Source organism: Camarhynchus parvulus, chromosome 11 (assembly GCF_901933205.1).
Source record: "Camarhynchus parvulus chromosome 11, STF_HiC, whole genome shotgun sequence".
Taxonomy (NCBI): domain Eukaryota; kingdom Metazoa; phylum Chordata; class Aves; order Passeriformes; family Thraupidae; genus Camarhynchus; species Camarhynchus parvulus.
In genome coordinates this window covers 20,127,917-20,155,401 of record NC_044581.1, presented here as the reverse complement: position 1 = coordinate 20,155,401, position 27,485 = coordinate 20,127,917, and the positions used below count along the sequence as shown (strand labels likewise).

General features: G+C 41.8%; 1 protein-coding gene across 2 annotated transcripts in view; it reads right to left on the bottom strand.

The window, feature by feature from the left end:
• Window positions 1-26,801, bottom strand: part of PEPD (peptidase D) — a 151,832-nt gene extending 125,031 nt beyond the window's left edge. Inside the window, exons 1-5 of one of the 2 annotated variants that reach the window (XM_030955802.1) lie at window positions 26,732-26,795; window positions 20,569-20,752; window positions 19,226-19,353; window positions 3,563-3,626; window positions 1,001-1,048 (exon numbers count right to left, since the gene is read on the bottom strand). In XM_030955802.1, the coding sequence (XP_030811662.1) occupies window positions 1,001-1,048; window positions 3,563-3,626; window positions 19,226-19,353; window positions 20,569-20,752; window positions 26,732-26,748 (441 nt within the window). In that variant the 5' untranslated portion in view covers window positions 26,749-26,795. Of the gene's footprint in view, window positions 1-1,000; window positions 1,049-3,562; window positions 3,627-19,225; window positions 19,354-20,568; window positions 20,753-26,731 lie in introns of both variants that reach the window. The other variant, XM_030955803.1, reaches the window with a different exon arrangement.
• Window positions 26,802-27,485: the final 684 nt, after the last annotated feature.

The window sequence follows — 27,485 nt, the reverse complement described above, 5'->3', positions numbered from 1 at the left end:
CACTCAGCCAAAAATTATGTGAAAATTCCTGATTACAGCAGGATGCTCCCAGAGTGATAACAACTCAACAACTCCATGTGAAGAAATGCACAGTAAGAACACAAGATAGTCAAACATTCCATTTCTCTCCTTTCTCTTGAAAAGAGAGAAGAAGAACATGAAATTAAGCCATCTTTTAAGAATATACGTGCATATACAAAATATAAGCGAAAAAAAGACTGAAAACTATTTAGGGCCTCTGTTCTTAATGGATAAGGAATTCAGATCTGAGGCCATGTACCTGCCTAAGGAGGGATTTTTTTGTTATGGTTTCTGCCTGGTCTCTATCATGGGGAAACAAGAAATCCGGGAGCTGCCACTGCATCTGCTGTAAGGGAAAGCTCAGAGTCAGCAAATAATTTTTATAAATATTAGAGACAAGAAAACAGATAGTAGGAGTTTACAAAACACCTGTAAAGCAGGGGAGCAGCTGGGAGGTGATGGGAAGGAGAAACTTGCAGCCTTCACCTCCAGTCATTCATGCTTCTTCCCAAAAAATAAGCAAGCACCATTCAAAATACTTAGCAAGCATTTGATATTGCCTCACTCCTCCCAGAAGCTGTTCTTACTAAACCACTCTATGGAAAAAAAGGACTCCCTGAACCTCTGTGGGATTCCCACAGAAAGGCCCAAACCTGCTCATTACATGACCAGAGCAGCATGAAAGGTAAAGGGAGTTTGGAGTCAGAGTAGGGAAGGTGGAGGCCATCATGGTCGATAGGCTTGTTGTGTTTTACCAGAAAACCAAAACAGCTTTTGGCAGACAGAATGCACATGGGATGGGCCAGAGGCTACAGATCTTGAAACCATGGAGGGGCCAGAAGAGTAGATTGTTGTACACAGGTGACCTCTAATTTGGTGTAAGATGGGGAGGAAAATATAGAGAATGACAGTGCAAAGAAATGCTGCATGAACTGGTATCCCTATTGAAGAAATGTAGTACTTTCCAAACATGACTTACCAAAGTGAGAAGTACAGCAGGTTTCTTCGAAGCCAATACACTGCATAGCTAAAAAGAGGGTTTAGATTATTATTTGTCATTTTTTTTTCTTCCACATAACCACATTGATACCAATTTCATCAATATTCACTGTATATAAAGTAAATGAGCTGCAAAGACAAAAATGTTCCTCTGATACTTTTCAGATATTGTAGTATTACCTGAGACATGCAACAAGAGAGAACAGAATACAAAATATTGACAGTGATCAAGTTCGTTGTGTCCTTTAAAGACATAAATACCAACTATAACTCATGTCTATTGTCATCATTAGGAAGACACAACATAGGAGCCAAAAAGTTGTAATGTCACACAGAAATAAGGAACACCAGGGTGCTCGATCCTGCACATACAACATTTGCATTGATATTATTATGGTACAATGTGCTAAATGCTTAGCAAAGAATATTTACTGTTCTTTTCACTGGGTCATTCTACTGACTAATCCTTTTATTAGGCTCCTTCAGCCTCCTTCAAACATTCACAAACTGAGAACAAAATCACTGGGCTTGTAGAGTGCTGGGCTTTCAGAGCAGCTGCACAAGGGAAGCGTGGGTGCTGAATTACACTTATCTTGAGGCAATGAACACATGACATAGCTGCATGGAGCAACATTCTGTCAACTTTAAACCACCTTAATAGCACACTACTAATATTAACAAAACAAAGTATAGGGCAGTGAAGCTCAAAACCATCAATTCTACCCTTTATTTTTTTTTTGTTTCTTAATCCCAAGAAATATCAGGATAACACACACACGTTGGTCATTCATTGATGTAAAGCTATTCTATAAAAAAGGCCCCTGCTGTCCTGACGGTAGAAAACAAATTCCTTGGCAAAAAAGCCAAAAGCTGAAGGAACCATTGAGAGGTGAACAGTTATGCTGCCAGCTTCAACAGCTTCCCACTTCAATACATGCAGTCCAGGCCAAAAGCAGCCTTCATTTTTTAATTTATTTACTGCTCACATAAAGAGCTCTTTTTCCCATTGATGAAGTTTTTAAGCAGTAAAAAAGCAGAGAATAGAACTGCAAGGAAGACATTTGTTGACAGAAAGTGACCCAAACCAACTAAGGTGAATGTGATTTTTAAAAATGTGATTTTTAAAAATAAAACATGTATTTTCCACTTGCAATTTTCACCATCTGACAGATGAGCACTGGAGCACCTGGACACAACAAGACTCCAACTCACATATGGCAAAAATGAACCTCTCCACAGCTCCCTCCACTCCCAGCTCCTGACACACAGATCAAACTCTACTTTGTTGCTGGACTCATTAGGAGAATTAAATGAAATCTCCTCACAGCTGATGAGAGCAAAACTTTTGGTCTAGAGAGTTCTATGGGAACAGAAGAATCAGAGGAGTCTTCTTCAAGCTGCTCTCCATGAAAGTCACACACAGAGCTTGGCAGGAATACTGCCCTCACCTGCTGAGCCTTCCTACCACAGAAACCATTGCTGGCCAGGTGCACAAGTGTCCAACATCTGCTCAGAAATTAAATCAGAAACCTAACTAAGCAAGGCACACTTGCACCCAGAAATGTGAATATATTTGCTTATTCAAGTAATAGGATGATTCTGTAGAAAATAAGAGTAAGGCATGCAGCCTTTCTGTCACTGTCATATTTTCTGAAAAATCCCTTTGGCAGGATTTCTTCTCCTGGGAAGCTGAAAAGCCTCAGAGAAAAAACAGCATTATCTCATTTGCTTCTCCCTGTTTTGCTGCTTTGGAATGTGGCTGGAGATCATTTACCAACAGGTGCAGGTTTGATTGGTTCCAAGTGAATTGTTTTTACTTAATGACCAATCACCATCAGATGTGTTGGACTCTGAGGAGTCAGTCACAGGTTTTTATTATTCATTCTTGTGAAGCCTTCTGTCTGTATTCTTCTCTTTCTTTAGTATAGTTTAGTATAGCATTAACATAACATAACATAACATAACATAACATAACATAACATAACATAACATAACATAACATAACATAACATAACATAACATAACATAACATAACATAACATAACATAACATAACATAAGCCTTCTGAGAACATGGAGTCAGATTCTCATCTCTCACCTCATCCTGGGGACCCTCACAAACATCACACCTTTCCCAACAGCTTTTTGGAGGCATAAAATGTATGTAGACTCCCAAGTCCAAGCTAGGACATGGAACATCCTTAACAACAATATCCACAAATCTCCAAGGCATTCCAAAAAATGGATTTAGCTACATGCTTTAGTTGGATAAAGCCACACACTGACAGGTCTCATCATGCACAGAACATATTTATGAGACTGCCTTTGGATTAAGAACTATGTTGATCAAAAGAGCAGCCTTAAAAAAAATTTACAAATGCTTTGTAAGATAAAAGGACATTTACCAGTTACAGGGAAGGGAGAGAAGATCCCACCAAGTCAGGAGACATGCAGGAAGAAGGAGACTAAAATTAAGCAAAGTCATTGCCACTCACTGATTTTATATTCACAGAAAAAAATATTCAGAGACACAGACAACTCACCTCAGTCACATAGTAGGCTTCATCCACAGCATATTTGTTCTTGAAAAATTCAGGGGGATGAATCCTTTGGAAAACAACAAAAAGAAATATTTGGGTTTAGCTTTGCTCTTACATTTAATAAGGCCACAGAGAAAGAAATAATATTCTCTACTATCACAACAATAGCATCAGATACCAGGAATGTTTCACTAATCTTATCTTTATTTCTCAAAACAGGAGATTACACAGAAAGTTGCCACAGCTACAAAAGTCAGTGTGCTTTAATCTAGTCCATGCTGATAGCAGAGTCTCCTCAGAACAAAAGTGGTTTTTCCCAATCTATGCAAGACAGCTTTGTTAGGGACTTTTGCCATGCCACTTATACATAACTTTCTAACTCACCAAACTTTGGAAGGATGTGGAAATAACAAAAGACCAGCCTGCCCTGTGTTTCATTCAAAGAGTGAATAAAACATTCATTTTTTACCCTGGTAACCATCTAGCAGACTGAGGGCTATTAAGACATGTGCCCTGCTGCCTCTATTCCTCAGGACACCAGAGATCCACTCCTCTAACACAACAGAGTGGGCAACTTTACAGGTCCATGTTCAGAACTAAATCTCTTCTACTCTTTTCTCCTGATATGCAGCCAGAGACATTTTTCTAAAGGCAAGAAGAACATGAAGGATCTGCTTGCAGTCAGTCCCTCCAGGGCTCTCCTGCTGTCTTCTGTACCAGTGGCTGTACTGTTGCTCATTCCTTCACTGTATGGTAGCAGCCAGTTATTCAGGAGATTTCAGCCTCTGATTAAAATCTCCATGTCCCCAGTACTGAAATAAATACAACCTTTATAATCCTGAAAATGTGATCTCAAGATAATAAAATCACTCAGTTGATACCCTTCCACGAAAAAAAACCCCAACATTTCTTTACTTCCAAGGTAAAGAAAATGGGAGGAAAAAACCCATGGCTGGTGCTGGAGCTTGGAGGACCCTGTGCATTTTGATTCCTGAGTGACAGGGGGAGAGCAAGAAGTGTGGGCAGGAGCAAAGCTTCAGCCATGTAAACATTACACAACAAGAGCACAAAACCATCTGGGAAAGAATAAATGAGGCTGGAGGCCCAAGGGCATTTCTGACCCTTGCAGTGAGGACCATCAGAAGTGGTGGAGCAAACAGCACCTCGAGGAGCTGCCCCACACCACAGGCACATGCCAGAGTGCTGGCAGTACCAGGAGGCTGCAGCACTGCCTTATGTCCATTTTTTTATCTTGTCTGCTTCTTTATCATCTACATTTCTTCATGCTCCAAACAGTACTGGGCTGTGACATGAACAACATGAAACCATCGAGGGTGTTCTCAAGGAGAAAATCACAGATTTTAAAAAATTTATTATCTGTGAAAGTACTACTCAAAAGTAACACAAACCTATCTCATTTTATGTTCCCTTTAGCAATACTCCTTGTGTAGAGTCCTCCTATCAGTGATGGAGATTCCAAAGCAATTATCATTTATCTTTTCTCCCTGGCTTATCTCACACAAAATTTAAAAAAAACCCCACTATATCCTCTTATCTTTACATACCCTCTATACTACAGTAGCCTTACCTCCAATTTTTGCATACTCTGTTTCTCCTACAGGCATCTCCTTATTCTTCCTTCATTCCTCACACACTGAAGTATTTTAATAATCCAGAAACATGATGAACAGATTGAGCACCTTTTGGGTTTGTTCTCTTTTACAGTTTTAACCAATTCATCTGGTATCAGAAGAATCCCAACTGTAAAACCAGCTAATGTATGGCCACTGGTAATTTATGGTAATGTATGCTCTTTAGAGCAATATATCCAAAGCACCTTTTAATAATTAGCTGCATTGTTTAAACCAAAGAACTGTTTAATGTAAAGTAAATGTTTCATAGACGTATACCCACGAGTGTGCTGGATTTTATTGACTTCATTTAAAGCAATTAAAGTAGGAATAGGTCTCATTTTCCATCACTCCAATAAGAAAATTTCTTTCCTTTCACAAGCTCTTTCTCCATTTTTTTGTTCTTGTTGTTGCTAGTTGCCTCCTGTAATTGTGTAGCCTACAGCACACAGCTACTAATCCAATTCTTCGGTTCTGCTTAATATTAATCCGTTCCAGCTTTAATCCCTCCAACATCTCTTTTCATCTACACTGTGACTCTTTTGAGGAACAAAAGTAGCTCATCGTTCTTTCAAGGCTGAATTTTTCTCTAAGAGAAAGAGAACAGCAGCTTCCCACAATCCTCCATCCTCTCCCTCAGTTGTTAAACTAGGTCATCTTTGAGATACTTTTGCCTTCATCACACCTAATGACAAGCTGCCCTGATTCCTAGATGTGTACCTCCCTGCTCATCTTCCTCTTGCTAGCTCACTCAAAAGTCAGCAAGATTTAGCACAAAGTTGAGAGCCAGACTTCTCAGCTCCTCTCTGAAGCACTCACAGCTCTGCCTCACTTTTTTTATACAATCATTTAGCACCTCCAACTAGATGGAAAAATAAATTCATATACACTTCCCACAAACTACCATCCCACAGGAGCCAGGATGCTGCAGTGATGAAGCTGCCTCTCCCACTGGGAAGATTTCTAAGACCAACTCTGTTGCAGAACCACAGAGGTGCAAGGAAAAAGTGAACATGAAGCCTGTGTTAGAGCCAAAAAATGCTATGCTGTCACATATAGGAAAGCAGTACAGAAAGCAACCAGGGGTCAGGGAGAAGGAGAAGCAAAGCAGGCCAAGGGAGACAATTCTGGCCCCTCTGCCCTGCTCAGGTGAGACCCCATCTGCAGAGCTGCCTCCAGCCCTGGGGAGGACCTGGAGCTGCTGGAGAGGCTCCAAAGGAGGCACCAGGATGAGCACAGGGATGGAGGAAAGGCTGGGAGAGCTGGGATTGTTCAGCCTGGAGAAGAGAAGCCTTAGGGTGACCTCACTGTGACCTTCCAGTACCTGCAGGAGCTGACAGGAAAGGTGGAGAGAGACTATTTACAATTGACAGGACAAGGGGAAGTGGGTTCAAACTGACAGAGCAAGGTTAGATGGGACACTGGGAAGAAATTCCTCCCTGTGAAGGTGGTCAGGCCCTGGCCCAGGGTGCCCAGAGCAGCTGTGGCTGTCCCTGGACCCCTGGCAGCGTCCCAGGCCAGGCTGGAGGGGCTCTGAGCACCCTGGGATATGGGAGGGTGTCCCTGCCCATGGTGGCAGTTGGAACTCAATGGCCTTTAAGGTCCTATCCAAGCCAGACCATCCTGTGATTCTGTCATCCTCAATGGCACCTTTCCATATTCTCTCTACTCTCTTCCATTTTTTCCCCCCTTTAGTGGGGCTCAATGAAAGATAATTATGCACAACATGGTAGTTACTGTAAACAGTACTAGTGCAGACTTCCTGAACAGACACAGGGCTCAGTACCCATTTTTATCCAATTTGAATGCAAAACAGGCTAAAGTTAGCACTGATCACCGTTGCCACAGGGTATCTTCCATGAAATGCTCACTTGGCATAATGAAAATCAGAAGTTTCATTCAGTTATCATCATTTCAAGTACATCTGATCCTTCCCAGGGATGAGGAGTGCTTCTCTCCACAAATGACTCTCAAGAAGCTAGAGTAAGTTAACTGGTTACAACTTTTAGGTTTGGCTTTGTCATTTGTAACACTGCTATGGGCTGCCAGTTTTAGAATTCTGATTAATCACTGCAGAGACTATGTACAAAAAAACCCCACAGCAAGCCATAAATTAATTAGAAGGATTGCCCAAGCAGAAGATATGATCCCAGATATTATTGAATCATGCCTATTTACCTATAAAAAATAAACCCCAACCCTTTTGTAAACAGATGTGAGCAGAAGCAATGACCTAATTTTTACAGGACTCAGGAAGGGGCTTGGGGTTTGCAAAATTGTTTCGATTCCCTGACAACACAACTTGGCAAAAACCCACAGAGAATAATGCATATCTGCCCTAAAAAGGTTCAGTATCCTCTCCCTTAAGTTTTATGACTCAGCCAAGCAAATACCAGTGTTAATTAGAATTGTCAATAGTTAACTTCCAGAATAACAGGAGTTATCTTTTTCTCTTACAGTGGGAATAAGCAACTCCAAACTTCTGGAACATGCCCATGTACACATGGCCAAGCATCTAAGCAAAAATCTGGCATCTCAGAGTTCATGGCCATCAGAAAAGAAATGTAGAGTCCTGCACTGTTACTGATTTACATTAATATGACCCTAGTTTTTCTCATTTTCAGCCACAAAAAACCCTTAAAGAAGAGACTTCTCTAGTTCATCACTTACCATTCATCCCAAATTCCAGTGAAAAAGTTTGAGTTATTTTGAGTTAAACATTAAGCTCTTTACTTTCTGCTGATGATTCCCATGAAACTCCTCTCTCTGCCATGTTTTTCTGCCCCACCTAGGTCACCTACTTAGTTTCTTGCTCTCAAGAGGATTGGGAAATGCTGAAGATGGCCTAAAGATGTGAAGCTATATTTTAAGAAGATTTGAATTCTTATGCACTGCCTAATTTTAACAGCTATTTTTTTATTTAAATACCAAATATTGAAGATTCATCCCTCAATGATAACAAGTGACAATTTTATTTTCAGCAAAATGCTACTCAAACAATGGGAAAAAAGAGGTGGGGGAGCAGCAGCAAAACCTTCACTGTAAAAATCCAGTTTGAAACATTAAATCAGAGAGTAAATTAATACCTTACAATAACTGTACTTCATTTCTCTAACACACATTTATCAAACACAAAAACCACCAGCAAAAGTGTAAGGGAGCATAGTATTAAAAATGAGTAATCACAGATCCTTGTCAGTTATTCACCTTGGTGAAAAAAAAACAGTTTAGAATAAACTTTTCCATTTGGTTTGACTAGATTCACACAGTACATGATGGCATGTTTAAAAACCAAGATGCTTCATCAAATCACAGCCAAATCACACCAATTCAGATTTTGCCTAACCACATTATTAGGACTGGCTCCACTTCAGTGTGATCCTGAAATTGGAACTGGAAACTGACTCCTCTATTTATCCATCAGTTAAGATGAACAGCTATGACAGTTCTGTATATCTATAAATGCACTAAAAATTTATTTTAAAGCTTTTACATATTTGGACAAAATTCAAATCACAATTTCTTTGCAGCAGTTTATCAACCACGTTGTGTTTCCAATTCAAACCGAATAAAAACTTGGTCACATTGTCTAAAAACATTTTAAACCTCTTGTTCATTACATTGCACAAGAATTCATAACACAAATCTTAAGAGATCTGTACAAATTTGACATTACTGTAAGAATTCCATTAAGCAACATTTCTTTGTATGCTAAAGGACTCTGGAGCAATATCCTTGTAATATCAACATGATAAAAAGTGTTCTAGTTTTCAGAACTGTATTCAGAAGAGAGGTAAAATGAGATGGATCTAAATCACAAATGCCAAAGAAAAACTGTGAACAGAATTTATAACAGCTGATAGTTATTCCTGAAAGAAACACATCTAAGCCACTTGCTAATATATTTGCAGCCTAATTACTGATATACATTTTTATGTATGTGCTTTCATTTGCATCTAAACATTCATCCAAATTTCAGTATATTTAACATTTATTCCTAAAGGTTGCTTGGTATTTCCATGTTTCAATGCTTCTAGGACAGATTTTCAGTTTTTAGTTTTTAGAGTGGATAAGCTCTAAAATGAAATTCAGCTTTTCCTGAAGCAGCCCAATTTAGCTTTTCTTCAACATTTCAGTTGGAGTTCCTAGTTCAAGAATAGTTATCTTACTGCATAGCCTAGAACGTAGAATACTCCTGTAGAAAAAATATTCCAAATGGTATGTTCACTGTGGATATTAAAGAAATTAAACACCTTTCATGTTAAGATTTGAATTGTTTCAGAGAATTCCTTAAGTCCTCACATCAGGTCTTGTTTGTGTTTTGCAGCTGCTCTGGAAGAGGGGTGCCTTACTCCACTGTTACATATAAAAGAAAGCAATAGGTGCAGCCTAGCATAAGCACCAGCATGATGTAACTGCTCTTCTGCAAAATGAAATATTAATTTGATAGCAAAGGGCACAAACAACAAAGCAGTATTCTGTCTGGCTGACCACACTGCTATCACTGAATGTACATTAGGGCAAGTCATGGGAATTACCTACAATTTCTAATCACTGTAGCTGGCTTTAGCAAGAAAAAACAAAACAAACAAAACAAAAAAACCTCCAACTAATCAGCAAAACTCAAAAGCATTAATTTAATGTATTTTTTTGAAAAGAAGCTGCAGGAATCTCAAAATAACCAGTCAACAACCATTTTGAAGAACTCCTACTACGTCAGGCAAGAAGACAGCAAGTACTGACAGAAAGCAGCATGCCATGCTGAAGACTCTCTCCCACAATTAAAATATTCTCTCCCACAAGTCTTATTGTCTTTAGGAGCCACTGCTCCTGGTAGATACCAGAAAGTGATGTTTTCAGAAGCACTAATTAAAAGTAAGGATTAACACAGTTGGAACAATGAAAGAATAGACCAATAACAAAGACTTCTACACAATAATGTTCAGGGTACAATACTCTCCTCATAGGTTCTACAAGTTTTAGTGCCTAAAATACACAAAAAATTGTCCACGCTTGTATCACAAAATCAGGAGAGGATGCAGTGAGACAGAAAGGCTAAAACCTGTTAACTTCACATTAAAGCTTTCTGCTTCTTCCATTCAACCCTGACTTTTATATTCAGAGTAACAGATATAAAACATCACTTTATGGCAAAATCACTTTGTCTTGAGCAAATTAAATGCCTACATTATCCTGCAGATAGCACCTGTACAAGGCACTGCAGCACACACACATGGCATGAAATACATTACATTTTTCCTCACTTAAATGAGGGAAAGCACATGCACAAGGAGAAAATTAGATAAGCATAATCTTCAGCACTTGAAGTTCTACACAGTCAACAACTCATTCCCCAGTCCTTGCTAGAATGAGCTTAAAGCAGAGTATAAATTTCAGAGAGACTGCAAACACAGAGTAACAACCTTGGCAAAATTTAAAGCAGAAGAATAGAAATACATCAGGATATGTAGAGCTGAAAGAGGAAAAGGGATGCAAAAGTAATGTTTTAATGGTGTCAAAGATTCACTAATAAACTCCCTTCTCATTACAATATCATCAAGTTAACAGATGGTAAAGCATTAACCAAACAAGAGGGTGTCAAGAACTGCTAGGAAGAACAACACAGCGCACTTTAAAAGACACCAGCAGATGTTCCTGATTTTGTCCAAAAAAGTTCCATCACCTTTATATCCAAAAGGAATTTCACTATCTCAAACAAGAAGATTAAAAGGCATCAAGCTAGATTTAAAACAAAACAGTACTAATGGGCTTGCTGGTATCACAGACAGCCTCCAACAATGTTTTGAGTACCTTAATGGTGCTCCCTTTCCACAGCTCTCAAGATTACTGCTAGACTCTTTGAAAGACAAAACTACCTGCACACATGTAAACTCAGACTCCCTTTGATACAGTCTGCAGTAAAATGGATTCTCAGAAAATAATGGATTTTAGAAGAAATCAAGATTAAGATGACAACCCAAGCTGATGTGACTGGGAAGCAAGCAGGAAGTGAAGCCCCATCTGTGTGAGGGGCAGAACAGCAGAGTCCACAAGCATGCAGCTGGGCACAAGGTGCTGGGTGTGTGATACTGCACCTCCCAGTGCAACACACACCATGCAGAATCAGAATAACTTGGGGCACCAATACAGGCCACTGGACTTAGGAAATCAGAAATCAAGTGTTGAGGAGAATCTCACAGTAAGTCCTAGCAACAGCCAAACACTGAGCTCCCTCTTTCATCTGCTTCAAGTATCCAGTCTCACTGCTGCTGCTCAGCTATTCCCACCACAGGCATTTCTAAAAGATGAACAGTTCTTCAGACTTTCTATAAATTCTACGTCAAGCAGCAGTGTCTCAATTAGACATTTAAGAGGTACTATCAAGAGCTACCCATCAAAAACACAGGAAACTTGCAATTGGTAACCTTTGCTTTATTCCTCTCTGCAAATAAAATTCTTCCTTGGAGTCAAGGGCTCTGTACAGAAAGAACTGTGACTAAGGAAATGTTTACACACTGAAATCCCTGAAAGATTTCTTGTAGCATTAAACTGATGACAGATACTCATTAGAAAGCTCTCTTCTCAAAAAAAGAGTGTAAGAATTATAGTGGTTAAGGTATTAAGTGTAATTTCTAGGTCACTATATGCAGTAAGTGTTTCACTCAAACACTGGGCTCAATTCATGCTTCTATAAAAGAAGTTGTATAGCAAATCTGCCAATAGCAGATGTTCTGCTTGTACTTTGGAAAAACATCAGGATGGGGGGGCAGGGGGACACAAGCAATATTTAATATCCCACAGATAAAAGCACTACAGCAAGCTCTGCAATGTCAGAAGCATGTCCCACAGCTCCCATATTAACCAGTAACAGAACGAGACAAAGCAGCACGGATTTTTACAGCAGCATTAGATGACCTGAACAGCTTTGAAGGAAAGGAAAGGGATGATGTGTAACATTCCCATTTCACAACTTGTAAGGAAAGCCAAACCACAACAAAGTTAAATGAACTTGACACAACTCCTCAAGGGGCACAAAGAAAAGACAGAACCTACCCTTGCACACAGTGCTGTATCCACGATGTCACATTGCCCCTGCCAGACAAAGCAGCATCTGGTGTCCCCCAGGGCTGGGGCTGTGACCACCTGCTCTGACTGCCAGAGCTCCAGAAAGGGGCACACAGCAGCAAAACACATCCTGCCTGCTTTACACTCACATTTAACTTCTAAGAAGCATTAATATTAATTATACACTTCCCTAGCATATTTTAGCAGATCAGTTTGGTTTGTTTTTCCTTTTTTTGTTTCTCAAGAGAGGCCACACTCTTTCAGAGAGTCCTTCCTCAGCATACAGACAGGTCACAGGGAATAAAAAACCTAAGGAAAACAAATAACATCAAGAGCTAAGAATGTGGAATTTCAGAACTGCAAGAACACAGGAACTACTGTAGGTATTTCACTTGAGGTTTTTCTCACTGAAGTGCCTTCCCAAATGCAGGGCAACAAGGAGCAGAGCTCTGCCCTCAGGCCAGGCAGTGGCACAGCAGAAGGCAGGGTGGAGGTGCAGAGCCTTGCTGGCAAACCCCCATGGACACTTCTTTTGCTGCAGATCACCTTCCTACAGCAGCAGCCAAGGTCTTGTAGCAAAAATACATGGCACGCCTGATAGAAAAAGAAAAACTTGGCTTCTCTGATATTTCAAAATGTTATCAGGAGTTTATATCACTGAACTCAGTACTCCTGGTAGCACATTACATAAAGTATAAAATAAGAAATGCCTGGTGGGGGTTATCAGCATTGCCTACCACACCACTGAAATGAGCTGTGCTATCTCAGTCTGTGGTTTGAAGCCACACCCGGATATTAAAAACCCTGCTGCAGCACCACCCAACAGATTTGCTTAGTGCTGGTTTTTTCTCAAAATGCCTGAATCAAAAACAGGAGAGGAAAAAGAAGCACTTTAATGCTTACAAAACCACCAACTGGAGCATTCACTTAAAGGTGTATGATGGTGGAGATAGCCAGTCAAGGGACTGATACAAATTGCTATTATGGTTTCAAGCCTCCTCAACAGGAAACTTAAGGTGTTTAAGAAAGCTGTAAGAAAGCAAAGATTTATAAAAATAAGTACTGAAGTAAAAGTCATAAAAACAATCCACATTCATCCCAGACCAAGCAAGGTTGTGGACAGTGAGAATACTGGGACAACGACTAAACTGCACATTTGAGAAGTCTGAGTATTTGAGCAATGCTTTTAGAGAAAACAATTGCCAGTAAAGTGGCAAGTGCAATCCAGACACGGATTATCTGAAAAAGTAATTTTTATCCCCAGAGAAATTGGGCAGCTGGCACATGGGAACCTCATGAGGTTTAACAAGAGCAAGTGCTAGAGCTGCCTCTGTGTTGGGGCAACCCTCGGGATCAATCCAGGCTGGGAGTGAACAAGTCAAGAGCAGCCCCGGGGGAGCCCCGGGGGAGCTGCGGGGCAGAGCCGGCCCTGCCCGGCCCCAACCCGGCCTGGGCTGGGCCCAGGGGGCAGCAGGGGAGGGGATTCTGCCCCTCTGCCCTCAGTGGTTTCCCACCTGCAGAGCTGCCCCAGCCTGGGCCAGCACAGGAGGCACCTGGAGCTGCTCAGAGAGCCCAGAGGAGGCTCCAGGAGGAGCAGAGGGATGGGAGAACTGGGATTGATCAGCCTGGAAAACAGAAGTTTTAGGGTGACCTAACTGCAGCCTTCCCGTGCCTGAAGGAGCCAAAAAGAAAGAGGGAGAGAGACTATTTTTAAAAGCCTGGAGTGACAGGACAAGGAGGAATAGCTTCAAACTAAAATAGAGCAGGTTTAGATTAATATATTAGAAATAATTTTTTCCCTTTGAGGGTGCTGAGTTCTTGGCACAGGGTGCCTAGAGAAGCTGTGGCTGCCCCTGGATCCCTGGCAGTGTCCCAGGCCAGGCTGGATGGGGCTCTGAGCAACCTGGGATAGTGGAAGGTGTCCCTGCCCATGGTGGGAGGCTGGAACTTGATGATCTTTAACGTCCCTTCCAACCCAGGCCGTTCTATGATTCTATGAAATACAATAATAAGTGGATTTGGGACAAGGAATAGAAATCACAATCCAGGGACAGAACTGGAATCATGGAAAATAAGCACCCTGGGGGATTGCACAAGTAAGCCTTGTCAATCAAAAGCAACCAGCTTTATCATGCAGTTTTGAAAGGATCACATCAAGGGCAAAGCAACAGATGTACTACATGAACAACAGTAAAATATTTGACAAAAAACCTCTCTCAAGACTGCTACTCTCCAAAATCAACTCAAATTGGCTTGGACAGAAACACTACAATGCAACCTGAAACCCAATGACTAGTCATAATAAGAAAACGGAAAAGCCTAAAGCAGAAAATAAAAACAAATAAATAGATAAAAAGATGAGCGTTCCCCAGGCTGGGAAATCCTCCAACTGCCACACTGAAAAGTGCTGTGTCTATTTAGACTAATGTTCCCAGAAGTTAAAGCAATAAACAGAAATGGACTGCAAGTCTTGATTAGTGGGATACTGCAAAGATTGAAATTAGTTCTGACACTATTCAGAAACAGAAGCAGAACTGAGTGTGTTTGAGATTCACAGAGAACATTTCCAGATGGTAACAAACTTTGCAGATAAGTTGCAATGCCAATTGGTACAACACAGTAATAAGATGACCTAAAGTGATTAAAACCTGGGGGTTTTTTTAAACAGCAAAATAAAGATTCAGTGGGTACTGGGAAGTGACAAACTGCAGTAAAGGATCAAACTGAGAGACACAGAAAAAGAAAAGCATATTTCATTTTAGAGAAAAAATTACAATAAAAATAGCAGGAGATGGCAGATCAGTTATAAAGGTAAAACCAAAAAACACACAGCTCTGGAGCAGGCTATGGAGAAGACTGTATGCTCCACATTAATAAAACTCCTGTAGAAGATGTCCTTCATTCCTGCAAAATGTGCATTAAGAAGAGCAATTAAGGTAATCTGGAGTTCATTCACTATAACCTGCAGATACACTGCACTCCCTTTCCAAAGAGCTGTCCCCCTGTCAGCTTCCCTTCTACAGACCTTGCCCTCTGCTTGCCAGAACAAGGGTAATTAATGCACCAGTCTCCATCACCACCGTACAGTCAAACATATCATGCTGTGCACAGTTTAATACTCACAATTATTCAAAATACAAATGCCACAAAATCTCACACATCTCCATTTAGAAGAAGAGATCAAGAAATCAATTTCTTAGCTTCTAATTGTCACAGTCCCAAAAAGTCAATAAGAAAAAAAAAGGTAAAAGCCCACACAGACTGAGAGGCCACTTTCTTGTACTGATCTGATCCTTTCAAAAGTGAGATCCCTTCCTTTCTTACATCTGATCCTTTCAAAAGTGTTAAGGGTGAAAAAAGCAAACAAACAAAAAACCCCCAACCATATATTTCTGCAGTTTTTCCAAAGGCAGTAAAGCTACTCAGCTTTGCTGATTTAAGTGCAATCACCAAAACCAAAGGTTGATTTTGGTTGCAACCTACTTGAAATTTATGACAATGTTTTAAAGAGCTTCCTCGTTAGGTCACTGAGAAATAACTAACATTTGCAAAGCATTTCATGTGCTTTATTACAGCTCCAGGTGCTAATCCAAGGTTCAACTTTGAACACACAGACAGCTTTCAATTACATTCATGGAAAAACATTACTTATAGAGAGTGAATTTAAAGCTGCAACTTAGTGAGTGCAACTAAAGTCAGATTAAAGCTGCAATGCTTACCAGTCTTCCAGCAGAGCTTCAGAGAAAACACAGGAAATTGCACCACTAATTGGGCACTACAGCACCATGTATTTTTCTGAACCAATAATACATTTAATAGGTGTTTCTAAAGTCAGAGCATGAAAGGGTTAAATACTTTTTGTCTTCCATTAAAAACACTCTATGTGGCAAGGCTAATGAGTCATTTTGGCATGCTCTCCACATAAAGCAGCTGCTGTACAGTATGTTTTACTTTATAAAATATCTTTAATCAGCACACTGACTAGGTCTGTCATTTATAATTAAGGAGGTAAATGGCAGGTGCAGCAATAATTAGCAAAACTGAAGTCTTTGTGAAGGCATGCAGTCATACCAACTCAATGCTTTCTAGGAACAGAAATGATGGCTAACAGCTTTGTTGCACCAGAAACTTGATTAGGTAAGACTGTGCCAAGAAAGAGGGACATTTACAAAACATTTACACTTCTGAGGCCTTTACTATCCTATATTACCATATTCATTTCTAAAACTCTTACTTCTAAAGCTAAAAACAGAAAAATATTCAGGAGCAGAAAAGCCACCCACTAAGCTCAGAGTCTGTGTTTCTGCCTTACAAATGACAGAGGGACAGGGGCAGAGGTACAGGTCAAGAGACAGGCAAAGTGGTTCTCTTACTTGAAAAGGTTTTTCCAGCCAACGACTAAGAAATTGGCTAGCCCAACATCTGGAGAAATGCCCACACCCATAATTTAAAAACAGAGTAGTGTTTTCGTGATCACTTCCATGAACCAGTCCTACAATTACCCTCATAACAATTCTGCAACTGCCACCTTAGGAGGCTTTGGGGTTTTTTGGAGAAGGTCCATAGTCTGCGAGCTAAACTAAATCTCTCCTTCCTTTGAAAACTGCAGAGGTTATTTTGCCTTGAAGGACTTCTGAAAGGCAGCCTTACAACTATCTTTACACATCTTCAGAGCCCACACATTCAGCATGAAGTCCATAACACCTCCAAAGCAGCAGTCCCCCTCATCACCTGTGCTGCTCAGTGCTGGGCTGTGGCTGACCCCAGCCCAGAGTGGTGCATCCCCCCTCCATGTCTGTCTGTCCTGCAGAGTGCCCAGGCACCACCTCAGCTCATGGAAACAAGAGCAGTGGTGAGGCTGGGAGAATCACAGTGTTCATGGTCTCATTTGTAAACGTACAGCCTGCTGATCTCCAAGCAAACACTCCCAGGTACTGCACTGCCTTTGGCCACAGTAACACTGCAGTGAATAGAGTCTAGGAGCCCCATTTTTGTATTATTTCAAGGCAAAAAGATTAACCCTTCTGAATTATTAACTCTTCTTCACATTATCCACACTATGCTTCAAAAGCAACTCAAATATGTGTTCTTCAGTGAAGTGAAGGCACAACACATCAAATGATACATTTAGTAATACAGCAGTGGTAAAATTGTAGTAAAGAGCCTTTTGCATTAATTTTAAGAGAATCTATGTATTTCTGCCCAAATTCACATCTGTCTTAAGCAGAATAAACACCAGGCAAAGCAACACCACCTTGTGCTATGAACTAGCAGACCAGCTGCAGACCCCTGTAAGATACCAAGCCCTCAAATACCACACAAAAATGACACTGATTTGTGCCTCACTGATGGTAAATGACAACCTCTCCAGTGGGCAGACAGTGACTTCCACGGGCCCACAAGTAAACACTTCCAAGGCAAACTATAGTAATAAAGTGCAGGGGATGGAAGGCATGTTTACTTGTGTTTTTCTTTCAGTGCTAATTGAGAGTTAAAATTGAATCTTCTGGGAAGGAACACAGTCCCCAGCTGTGAGCAGTACCCACTGCCAACCAACTTATGAAGCAGAACGGCTACTGACTCACAAATGAGTTATTCACCCATCCTCCTTCTGACAAGCAGAAAAAGTATATGACCACGGCTGACAGAAGAGAAAACAAAATTCAAACAGAGGCATTCAGGAGGGATAAGGAGAAGAATTTAGAAAACAACAAAGACCATTTGTTATACTCTGCAAGAAGACACAAACAATGACAATGAACCACTTTTAACTAGACTTAATTAATTCTGTAAATGGGCAGATAACAAGTGCTGCACAAACAAATCAAAAAGGCCACTAGTTATAAGCACCACAATATTTTGTTTGAGAATGCAAAATGAGATGCTGGAATTTCAATAATATTTTTAAGCTTTTTTTAGATTAGCCACAATCAGTGTGGGTATGAAACAGCTGTTTTGAACTACCAGAAGAGATCCAAAGGATAGGAAAAAATTTTGTCTCTAAGTGGGAACAGATTTCAGAGAGTACACATGGGGGGATTACAGAACCTGCCCTCCCAGACAGGTGGGGCTTACAGCTAAAATATTTCAGACAGCAGGAGGCAGATTTTTATGCCATCACAATTTCAGTCCCCAGACAGGTCTAAGACAGTCAAATTCATATAAACTCTCTGAGAAGACAGCAGCCATGCCCTGCCATATGGTCTGACACAGTTCAGCACATGGGATCAGTTACAACTGTTTTCCTTTTCCCAAAATTAGCATTAAAATATAAGTGATAGCTTCAATTAGAAGTAAAGCAGCTTGTCAAATGATTAATTTAGAAGCAATCCAATGTTCTGAGACAATGTAGATGATACAAAAATTTACAAAAATTGGTAGAGGGTATAAATACAATTAAGACTGAGAAAATAATTGAACACATAAATAAATCAATTCCTCCACTACTATGGCACTGTGCAGCATTTACTACCAAGGTGGATGGAGAGATGTTTATGGCATACTCATAGAATAGCATTAAAAGCACATTTTCCTGTTTGTGAGTTCATTTTTAAAAAGCCTATCAGAGGCTAAACTACCTTATGCCATTCAGAAAGCTTCATTAGCTAAGGCTGCTGCAAACTGGTAAAGCAGCTTGAAAAATCCTGCTTTATTATTTAACTTGCTTGGGCTTAACACAAGATGTTGACTTTTCTTTATGGTTCACCTTCCTCCCAGAGCTACCCCGATATTCATGGGCTCCAGTTCCAAGGGTATTGTGTTCCAAATGGTGGTGGATCATTTCATATCACATGATCAATATCAACTGATCATGTTTTGTATCTCTGTATATATCACCCTATGTATATATCATTCCCAGGGTGTGATTTGGTGGAATCTGATTAAATAACACAACACTGGAGCTCTACAGGCAGTTACATTATATAAAGTATTTGGATACACCAGAATGCAGTTAAGAGATAGGTCTTACTTTCCCATCCAAACAGCATAGCTTTCAGGGAGTTGTGGAACAAAAAGCATTGATCTTCCAGTATCAACATCTACTGCTCCAAAGCAGCCTGCTTCAGTTACTCCAAAAGTCCAGTGAAAGTAAGATTCCTAGGTTAAAACAAAATATATTCTTAGAAGAAAGACCCCACTTCTACCAGCTCTAAAAATACACAAGAGTACATATTAATTCCTATTTCCACATCTCTGGAGGAGATCTCTTGCTTCTGGAGCAGGAGAAGTGGTTTATGTCTAAACCTTTTCAGACTGGTTAGTTTTAGGTTAGAATAATACAAATCCCTTTGCTGGCAACTGGAAAGGATCAGAGCTTAATGAACTACCATAAAGAGGTTAACTCAGCACAGTAAACATACACTACACATTAAAATACATTCTTCCAATCTACAATTAGGGAATGTATGATCAGGGAGAAACAACCACCTCACAAGGCACAAGGCAAAAGCAGAGCACAGCTTCATTGGGTGGCAAAGGCAGAGTGCTGAAGTGAAATCCCAACCTTCCCCAGAGAGGAGGAAGCTGCACTAGGAACAGCCCTCAGCCAAGAGTTATTTAAAGAACAAGCAAGCAAACAACAAAACACCTAACAATACAGGATTTAATTCTGGTAAGGACAGGCATATGCTCTAGTACCCTGAAAGGTGCATCTCCTCTAAAACCAGACTAATAAGTACATAAGGATATGTGCTATGTAAATTAGAATTTACTGGGTTTGTTTCTTCATAACATACAACAGCTCAATGAAGTTCACAAAACAAAGTGCTGCAGAAACCATGCAGGGTATGGGATATACATGATTTGAGTTCTTTTACATCCCCAGAACATGTTAAGTCCTATTTGTGACAGAAGAACACATGGCTGCTTAAGGAAGAGTCTAATTTAAGAAGACACATGTTGTAAATTCCAAGATATAGGCTGCTGTTTTATAAAACCATGAAATATACTTTTCTATTAATTAGGTCCACTGTAACATGCTTTATTACACAAAGAAGGTTGATTTTTGGGTCACAGACAAGACTGAAAAAATGAAGACACATTCTACTGCTGTCTTCAAGACTAGATTCAAACACTGATGAGCAGTAAGGCCTTGAACAGGTTTAGGCCTTTAAACCAGATAATTAGCCTGCACTAAAGTACTGAAAGTGAGAGCAAGTCAAAGCTGAAGAAGCAATGTTATAAAGAAGCTAATTTATTTAAGTGAAGCAAGACAATGCACATCCAAGAGACAGAGAAAATAATTTAAAATCATTTAAAAATCCGTGCAGTGGAAGAGAGTTTCTTAATTTGAAGTTTGGATTCAGCTCTTACCTGGCGAAACACAATACCAGTATCAGTACAGTATCTCTGGGTTTCTTCTCCACCCTGCAGCAGAACAATTGAATTCTTCTGGACATCCTTATTCTGTCTCAGGCGCTCACAGAGCCGTCTTCTGTTCAAGGCAAAGAGCGCCACAGGCACTTTCAAGGTCTCATTCCCCAGCCAAAAGGAGGGTCTAGAAGAGATTTTTTCAATTGACAATTAATGGCAAACAGTGGTTAGCACAATTTAGATGCACAGTGTTCATTAGTTTAATTCAACTCTACTAACAAGAGGCTCATCACTCCTGGGGAAGAGCGGCTCTACACACATTGATCTCAAGCAATCACTAAGCACTGCTCACACAAGGACCAAAGGAAAAAGGTATGTGAAAAAGGCATTTTATGACTGGCTTTTCACAAATATTAAAATGAATATTATATGTGTTGTGTTAGAAAGTTGTGCTGTATTAATTCTCTTAAGTAGTGTGTTAAATACAGTTTTAGGTTATAAAAAATGTTAAAATAGAAACTGTGCTATGTAGGATACTTTTTTTAAAGAAAGGACTCACACTGAGATAGCAGCCACAGGACACCCAAATCTTTCAGAGAAAAAGAATTTATTGCTCCATTATCAGAAGAAATTAATTTCTTCCTGCCTCGAAGGCACTGTTAGGATTCAGAGGAAGAAGTTGACAATGACCAGACAGAATCCTGTGTTTGAATGGAATTTATGCATCATGTATGAGGTGTATGAATATGCAACAGGCTATTGCTTTTAAGGGTTCATCCTTTGTAAATGGATGTCCTTTTTCAGGCTTGTGCTGCCCAGAAAAAGGTACCTGGACACCCGTAACTCATTGTCTCTATTGTCTCATATTGTCCTAATTCAAACTGTCCAAATTATTATTACTCTAATTGTATGACTATTTTTATAACCATTTTATTACTATTAAACTTTTAAAAATTTAAAAACAAGAGATTGGCGTTTTTCACAGGTGGAAACAGCAGACAAGGCTGGCTGCAGCTACAGCCCACAGCACGTCCCTCATCACATCCCTTTGGGCAGTGCAACACAAAGTGACCACAGCCTGTGTCAGCTGAGGAGAGGCAAAGCAGGAGGGATGAAAATTAGTTCTGAGGTGCTGAAAACAGAAGTGGAAGTTTACAGTAAGTCTAGAAAACTTCAGCAAGTCCTTCTGGGAAACAGGGAGTGGAGAGAAAAGATGATGGACAGCAGACACAGGACAACAGCATTTCCCATACACAGGATGGGCAAATCTCTTTTCTACGGATGTATGGTTATTCTTGAACACGCACAAGGAGCTTCAGCCAGTGACTGAACTCAAACACATGGCCACAGGAGCATGGCTTGGACACCTCCACTTGTCCCTAAGGCCACACAAATGTGCTGAGACAGCCCAGAAAGCTTCTGAACCATTGTGCTCAACAGAGCTGCAACTGCAAGGACACTGTTTAAAAGCTGAGAGCTCGCTGTTACTAAGTAATTTTAGATGTTGAAAGTACCTCAAGAATATGTGGCTGATTCATTCCCATTTGTTTCAGCTCCATAAGTGCACCTTTTGGAGATTTCCCAGTAGAAACACTATAGCTTTTCTAGGATATGGAGCAGCGGGAGTAGTTTAGTCAGATTATATGAGAAGAATCTAAAAGCAGTTTATTTTGGGGGTGGTTTTTTATGCTTGAACAGCAAAGCTGCACTTTGGAGCTTCAGTATCAGAGATGATCAATAAAATTTATCCATAAAATCCTATTATTTAAGTCCAATTTGTCCCCCCACCTCAGCTTCTCCAAGCCCGACTGGATGGTCACTTTCTATGCTTTACAGGAGATGGCAGAAAGGTGCAGTTACCTTGTTACTATGTTAAGATGACAAGAAATGAACCAACCACCAAAGTATTTAACATTAGAGGAGCAAAGCTCCACGTCTTAATTATTATATAGCTTTCATGAGCAATCTGAAAGGTAACCTTTGATTTATAGCTGCATAACCTCCTAAAAGACTATCAACCTCAGAAATGTAAACCCTGTAATTTCCTACTGCAGCCACAGCATAAAAGACCTAATAAAATACTTTACTTGCTTATAACCACTTGATGTAACAGCATAAGTAATTTTAGAAGGTAAAGGACTGCTCTTGCTAATCCAATTTTCAAAATATCTGCTTACAAATTCAGCTGATGGCGCACAAAACCCAAATGTGTTTATTTTTATTCCTTCCAACACACACCTGACAACCCCTCACCAAGGCAGGTAATCATCACAAGGGCTGCAGCACACACCTCAGCACAGCCTGGAAGCACAGCATAAACTTTTTTTTGGGGTACCTATGTCTGTAGGAAGAAGGAAGCAAGTTCATACAATCCTAGCAAAAGCTACTGCAAGTTTAGTCAGATAGTGAACCTCAAAGTAAAAATAGGCAAGGCTTTCCAGGTACAAAGCTGTGGCTCAGTAATTCAGCAATGCACAGGAGGCTGAAAACGCTGCTTCCAAGCATGATCATCCCTTGGAGGATGATCCATTTCCATGCAACAGCCTGGAAATCATATGCTCACCTTACGGGGCATTTATAAAAGAGAGGAGAGAACATCATCAGATACCCTTATATCACATGTTTCTCTCAGATCTTTGTATCTGCTGATTAAAAAAACAAAAAACTAACAGGCAGAGGTTGTAGCACAGCCTGTCTCATGTTTTGCTTCAAAGGAAGGAAAAAAGTCACCTTCATTGCAATTTTACTCACTTCACAAGTTTGGGGATCTTTTTCTGCGATTTTAAAAAAAAAGAAAAAAGAGAGAACTCTGACCTCTCTCCTCCAAGCCTATTCCTACACCCTGAAGTTCAGAGGAAGCTGCTACAAAGGCACATTTTCATCTCCCTTAAGTCTAATATTAATCCTTTTATTACACTTAAAACCTTTGACAATCCAAATGACACTTCAGGAGAAATAATGACATCAGACAGCAATTCAAACCAGTACTTTTAATAAGCCCCTGAAGTCTACCTTTTACTGGGATCTTAATGCTGAAGCTGAACTGCGTTCTAGTGCAAAATGACAGCTTTTGTGCACATTTTCTCTAAGTGAAAGTGTGTTCTTCCTTGGACATAGCAGATCCCACTTTCCCTGAATAGGATGGCACAGTATTAACCCACAGCAGAGCAGGGTCTGCAGTTGTTTTAGAGTGGCACAGTTTTCTCAGGGGCACAGCCTTGGCCTCTGCTTTAAGGCTGCTGTAGAAATCACAAGAGCTGAGCATGCTGCACCCTGCAGCAAGGGCTGGGCTGAGTGTAAATCCTGCTCTGTTCTCGGGTTCCTGCTGAGCACTCATGTTAATTCACACCTCACAGAGTGAGCCCGACAGGAAATACACCGACTTTCACAACTGGAATTCTGCAGAGAAAACCAGCTAGGTTTTAGGGAGAATATTCAGCTTAGAGGAGTTTGCTTCCTCCACAGCTCTTGTTCTCTTTTTTTCTCCTGCAAGCACTCAGATACCAAACTGGTGGCACCCTGGATGGACTGACAACATGGCAGAACACCCACAGGTGCTGCTCTGCCTGCACAGATCCACTCACTTGGCACACATGAGCCATGCACGAGCTTTCCACAGCTAACAGAGAGCTCTTTTCAGACAATACTGACAGGGGCATTTAAGCCTTACAAAAAGGTGTATGGCTGTACAATCAGCTTTCCATGGCAAAGAAAAATTGGGAAACGGAACTCCCATAATACTCAAGATCACAAGAAAAAAACGTCACACACAGGACTGGTTTTTCAGTGACTTGTAGTAAATTGAGTGTAACTCTCATATGTAACTGCCTCACACGTGTATCAACCCTACAAATACACATGCAACTACAGTGTAAGCAGTGTAAAACTATGGTCTTTGCCTTGGAAAAAAACTGCCATAAAATTCTCTCTAGGGAAGGAACTATAAGCTTTTCACTTTGGTCCATGATATCTAATCACTCAGTTATATCTCACAAGACACATAAATCACAGAATCATAGAATGGGTTGGGTTGGAACAGACCTCAAAGATCATCTTGTCCCACATCCCTGACATGGGCAAGGACACCTGCCACTAGACCAGGCTGCTCAAGGCCTGGCTTTGAACACTGCCAGTGCTGGGGCATCCACAACCTCCCTGGGCAACCTGCTCCAGTATCTTACCACTCTTACAGTTAAGAATTTCTTCCCAATATCCAGCCTAAACTTCCTCTCTTTCTGTTTGTACCCATTACTCCTTGCCCTGTCACAGCAGCTGCTGCTGAACACTCCCTCTCCAGCTTCCCCGTACCCCCTCAGATACTGGGAGGTGCTGGGAGTCTCCACACAGCTTCTCCTTTCCAGAACAGCCCAAATTTTCTCAGCTTGTCTTCTTACGAGAGACACTTCAGTCCTCTGATCAACTTTGTGGCCTCCTCTGGACTTGCTTCAGCAGAGTTATCAGAATTTAATTAATACAACACATTGGCTGCTCCTTCAAGGTCAGCTTCTTCTCTTAGCACAAGGACTCCAGCATGCCCAGCCCCAAACTCAACCCAAAACTCTCATGTGAAGTTACACATGTGATAAAGAAGGGTATCTGATACAAGCACTGCTTTGTGGTGCACGCCTCTTTGAACCTATGCAAGCTTCTGCAAATGAACCTTAGCTGCTGTCAAAAGTGGACACTTGCAAGAACAAAAGAGGGCAAGAGAAGCTCAGCTCCCTTGTTTTCCCCAGTCTGGTACCAGCATTTACCACTGCTCAGTCTGGTAAAGGCCTCCCACAGTAGTTGACAGTTTCCTGCTGGCTGTCACATACAATTTTTATGATCACTTAGGCCCAAGCTCACAGACGAGCTCTTTTATTTTATTATACTGCAAGTGAAATATAGCCGGGAACATTAAACTACATCTGTTCTTTAAAGATATTCTTCCTTTGCCTGGAGCTCCTGATTTTCAATGCTTATTTCAGAAGTTTTATATTTTAGAGAGCATACATTCTGGTACTATATGATGCATCTAGCATTTTGGATCTGTTGTAAAGCAACCACCAGAACACACTGGTTACTAAAACTCCTATTTTATTTCTGGTTTGCCTACCATTTTTCAGTTAACTTTCTGTACTTCTGGTTTTTTTGAGCAGAAAATTCATGGACTGCTATTTCTGTTCTACTGAGATCCCACAGAGAGGATCCAGATTTCAATGAAGATGAGAAACCACCAAAACTACTTTTCAGTAAATCACCACTTGTTTGTTGACCAGGCCTTATTTATTTGTTTTGAGCAACAGATTAATCAACACCAGCCTGAAGCGTAAACACTTTTCCAATGCTGTTTTCACATCCCATATGTGAAGCTCAAGAGGCCTAGCACAAGGAAAGGGGCGATACAACCAAACAGTAACAGCAACTACGGCTGTTCAAGGTATAAAATGGATATTTTCTTCACGGCCAACTCAGTGTTTCTTGTGAAGTTGACAGCTCGAAGTCCCGGCGCCGCTCCGTGTCCTCCCTGGCAGCCCAGCCCGGGGTGGCCCCGGGGCCCGGACAGCGCTGGGGACACCAGAGCCGGGGGAGCCGCAGGGCAGCGAGCCCCCAGGCCCCGGGTCACAGCCAAGCCCCGGCCTGACCCATGGCCGGCAACTTTGGAAACTTCCCCCTTCGTTTTGATACAGTTATAATGGCACCTTCTTACAGCACCAAGAAATGGCTGAATTTTGCTATAAAATGTGGGAAAATCCTTGTGCTGCGCAATGCAAGCCACCTTTAAGCATCACTTTCAAACCTGAGACAACTTCAAGGATAACGCACGGCTGGGGACGAGGCACTGCGAGCCAACCCGCCCGTGGGACCCTTCGCGGCTCTCTCACCGCCCCGCGCAAAACCCGAAATCCTTTCGGAGAACCCCGGGTCCGGAGCATTCAGCCCGGGTCCGGAGCACGCAGCCCGGGTCCGGAGCGCGCAGCCCGGGTCCGGAGCACGCAGCCCGGCGCCAGCCAGTGCCCTGCCTTCCCGGCCCCGCCGCCAGCCCGGGACACCGCTGGCGCACCGGGCCCCCGCGGGCCCCCACCGGCCGCGCCGTGGCCCTTGCAAGGAGCGGGCTGCCGGCGGTCCCGGGGGATCCGGGGAGGCCGGGGGTCCCGGTGCCGGTCCGGCGTACACTCACCCCTCCGCCGCAGCCATGTTCGCTCGCCGGCCCTGCGCGGTCACGTGGCGGCTGCGCCGCAGCGCGGGGCGGGCGGAGCGGCCCCGCTGCCCTCACGGCGGCTACGCGCTCCCCTCACGGTCGCCCCGTGCTGCCCTCAGAGCAGCTCCGTGCTCCCCTCATCCCCGCCCCGCTACGCTCCCCTCACGGCAGCTCCGCGTTCCCCTCACGGCCGCCCGGTGCTGCCCTGACGGCCCCGCCACAGGCCCGGCTGGCACCGCACCGGGACCCCCCGAGCCCGGGAAGTGCCGTCCTGAGGGACCATCTCCGGCCCTCCCCGCGCGTGCTGGCCTTTAAGGAACAATCCAGGCCTCGAAGCCAATATAACATAATGTAAATACAACTTTTTGCAGGGATGGCTCTCCTACCGCTGACCTCTCCTCAATTAACGCTTCCTGGAAAATCCACTTCATGTGCAGTTCTGCTGTAATCCCTGGAAGAGCTGTTTTCCACCTGCATTTTGAAGTGGTGAAGGTGTTTAACAGTAGCCTTGAGGCATGGTGTGCTGGAGCCATTGCCTGCCCTTGGACTCCTCCACTCTGCTGGTTTTTTCCTATTCACATAGATTTCGTCAGAACCCGAAATTACTCGTTCTTGCCTCAAAATTACTTGCTCTTGTTTCAAGATTACAAGATACCTGAAGAAACTATCAGAGTCCAGGGTGCAGTTGCAAAAGCAAATAGCCAGGAACACGAAACACCAGATAATGAGAGAT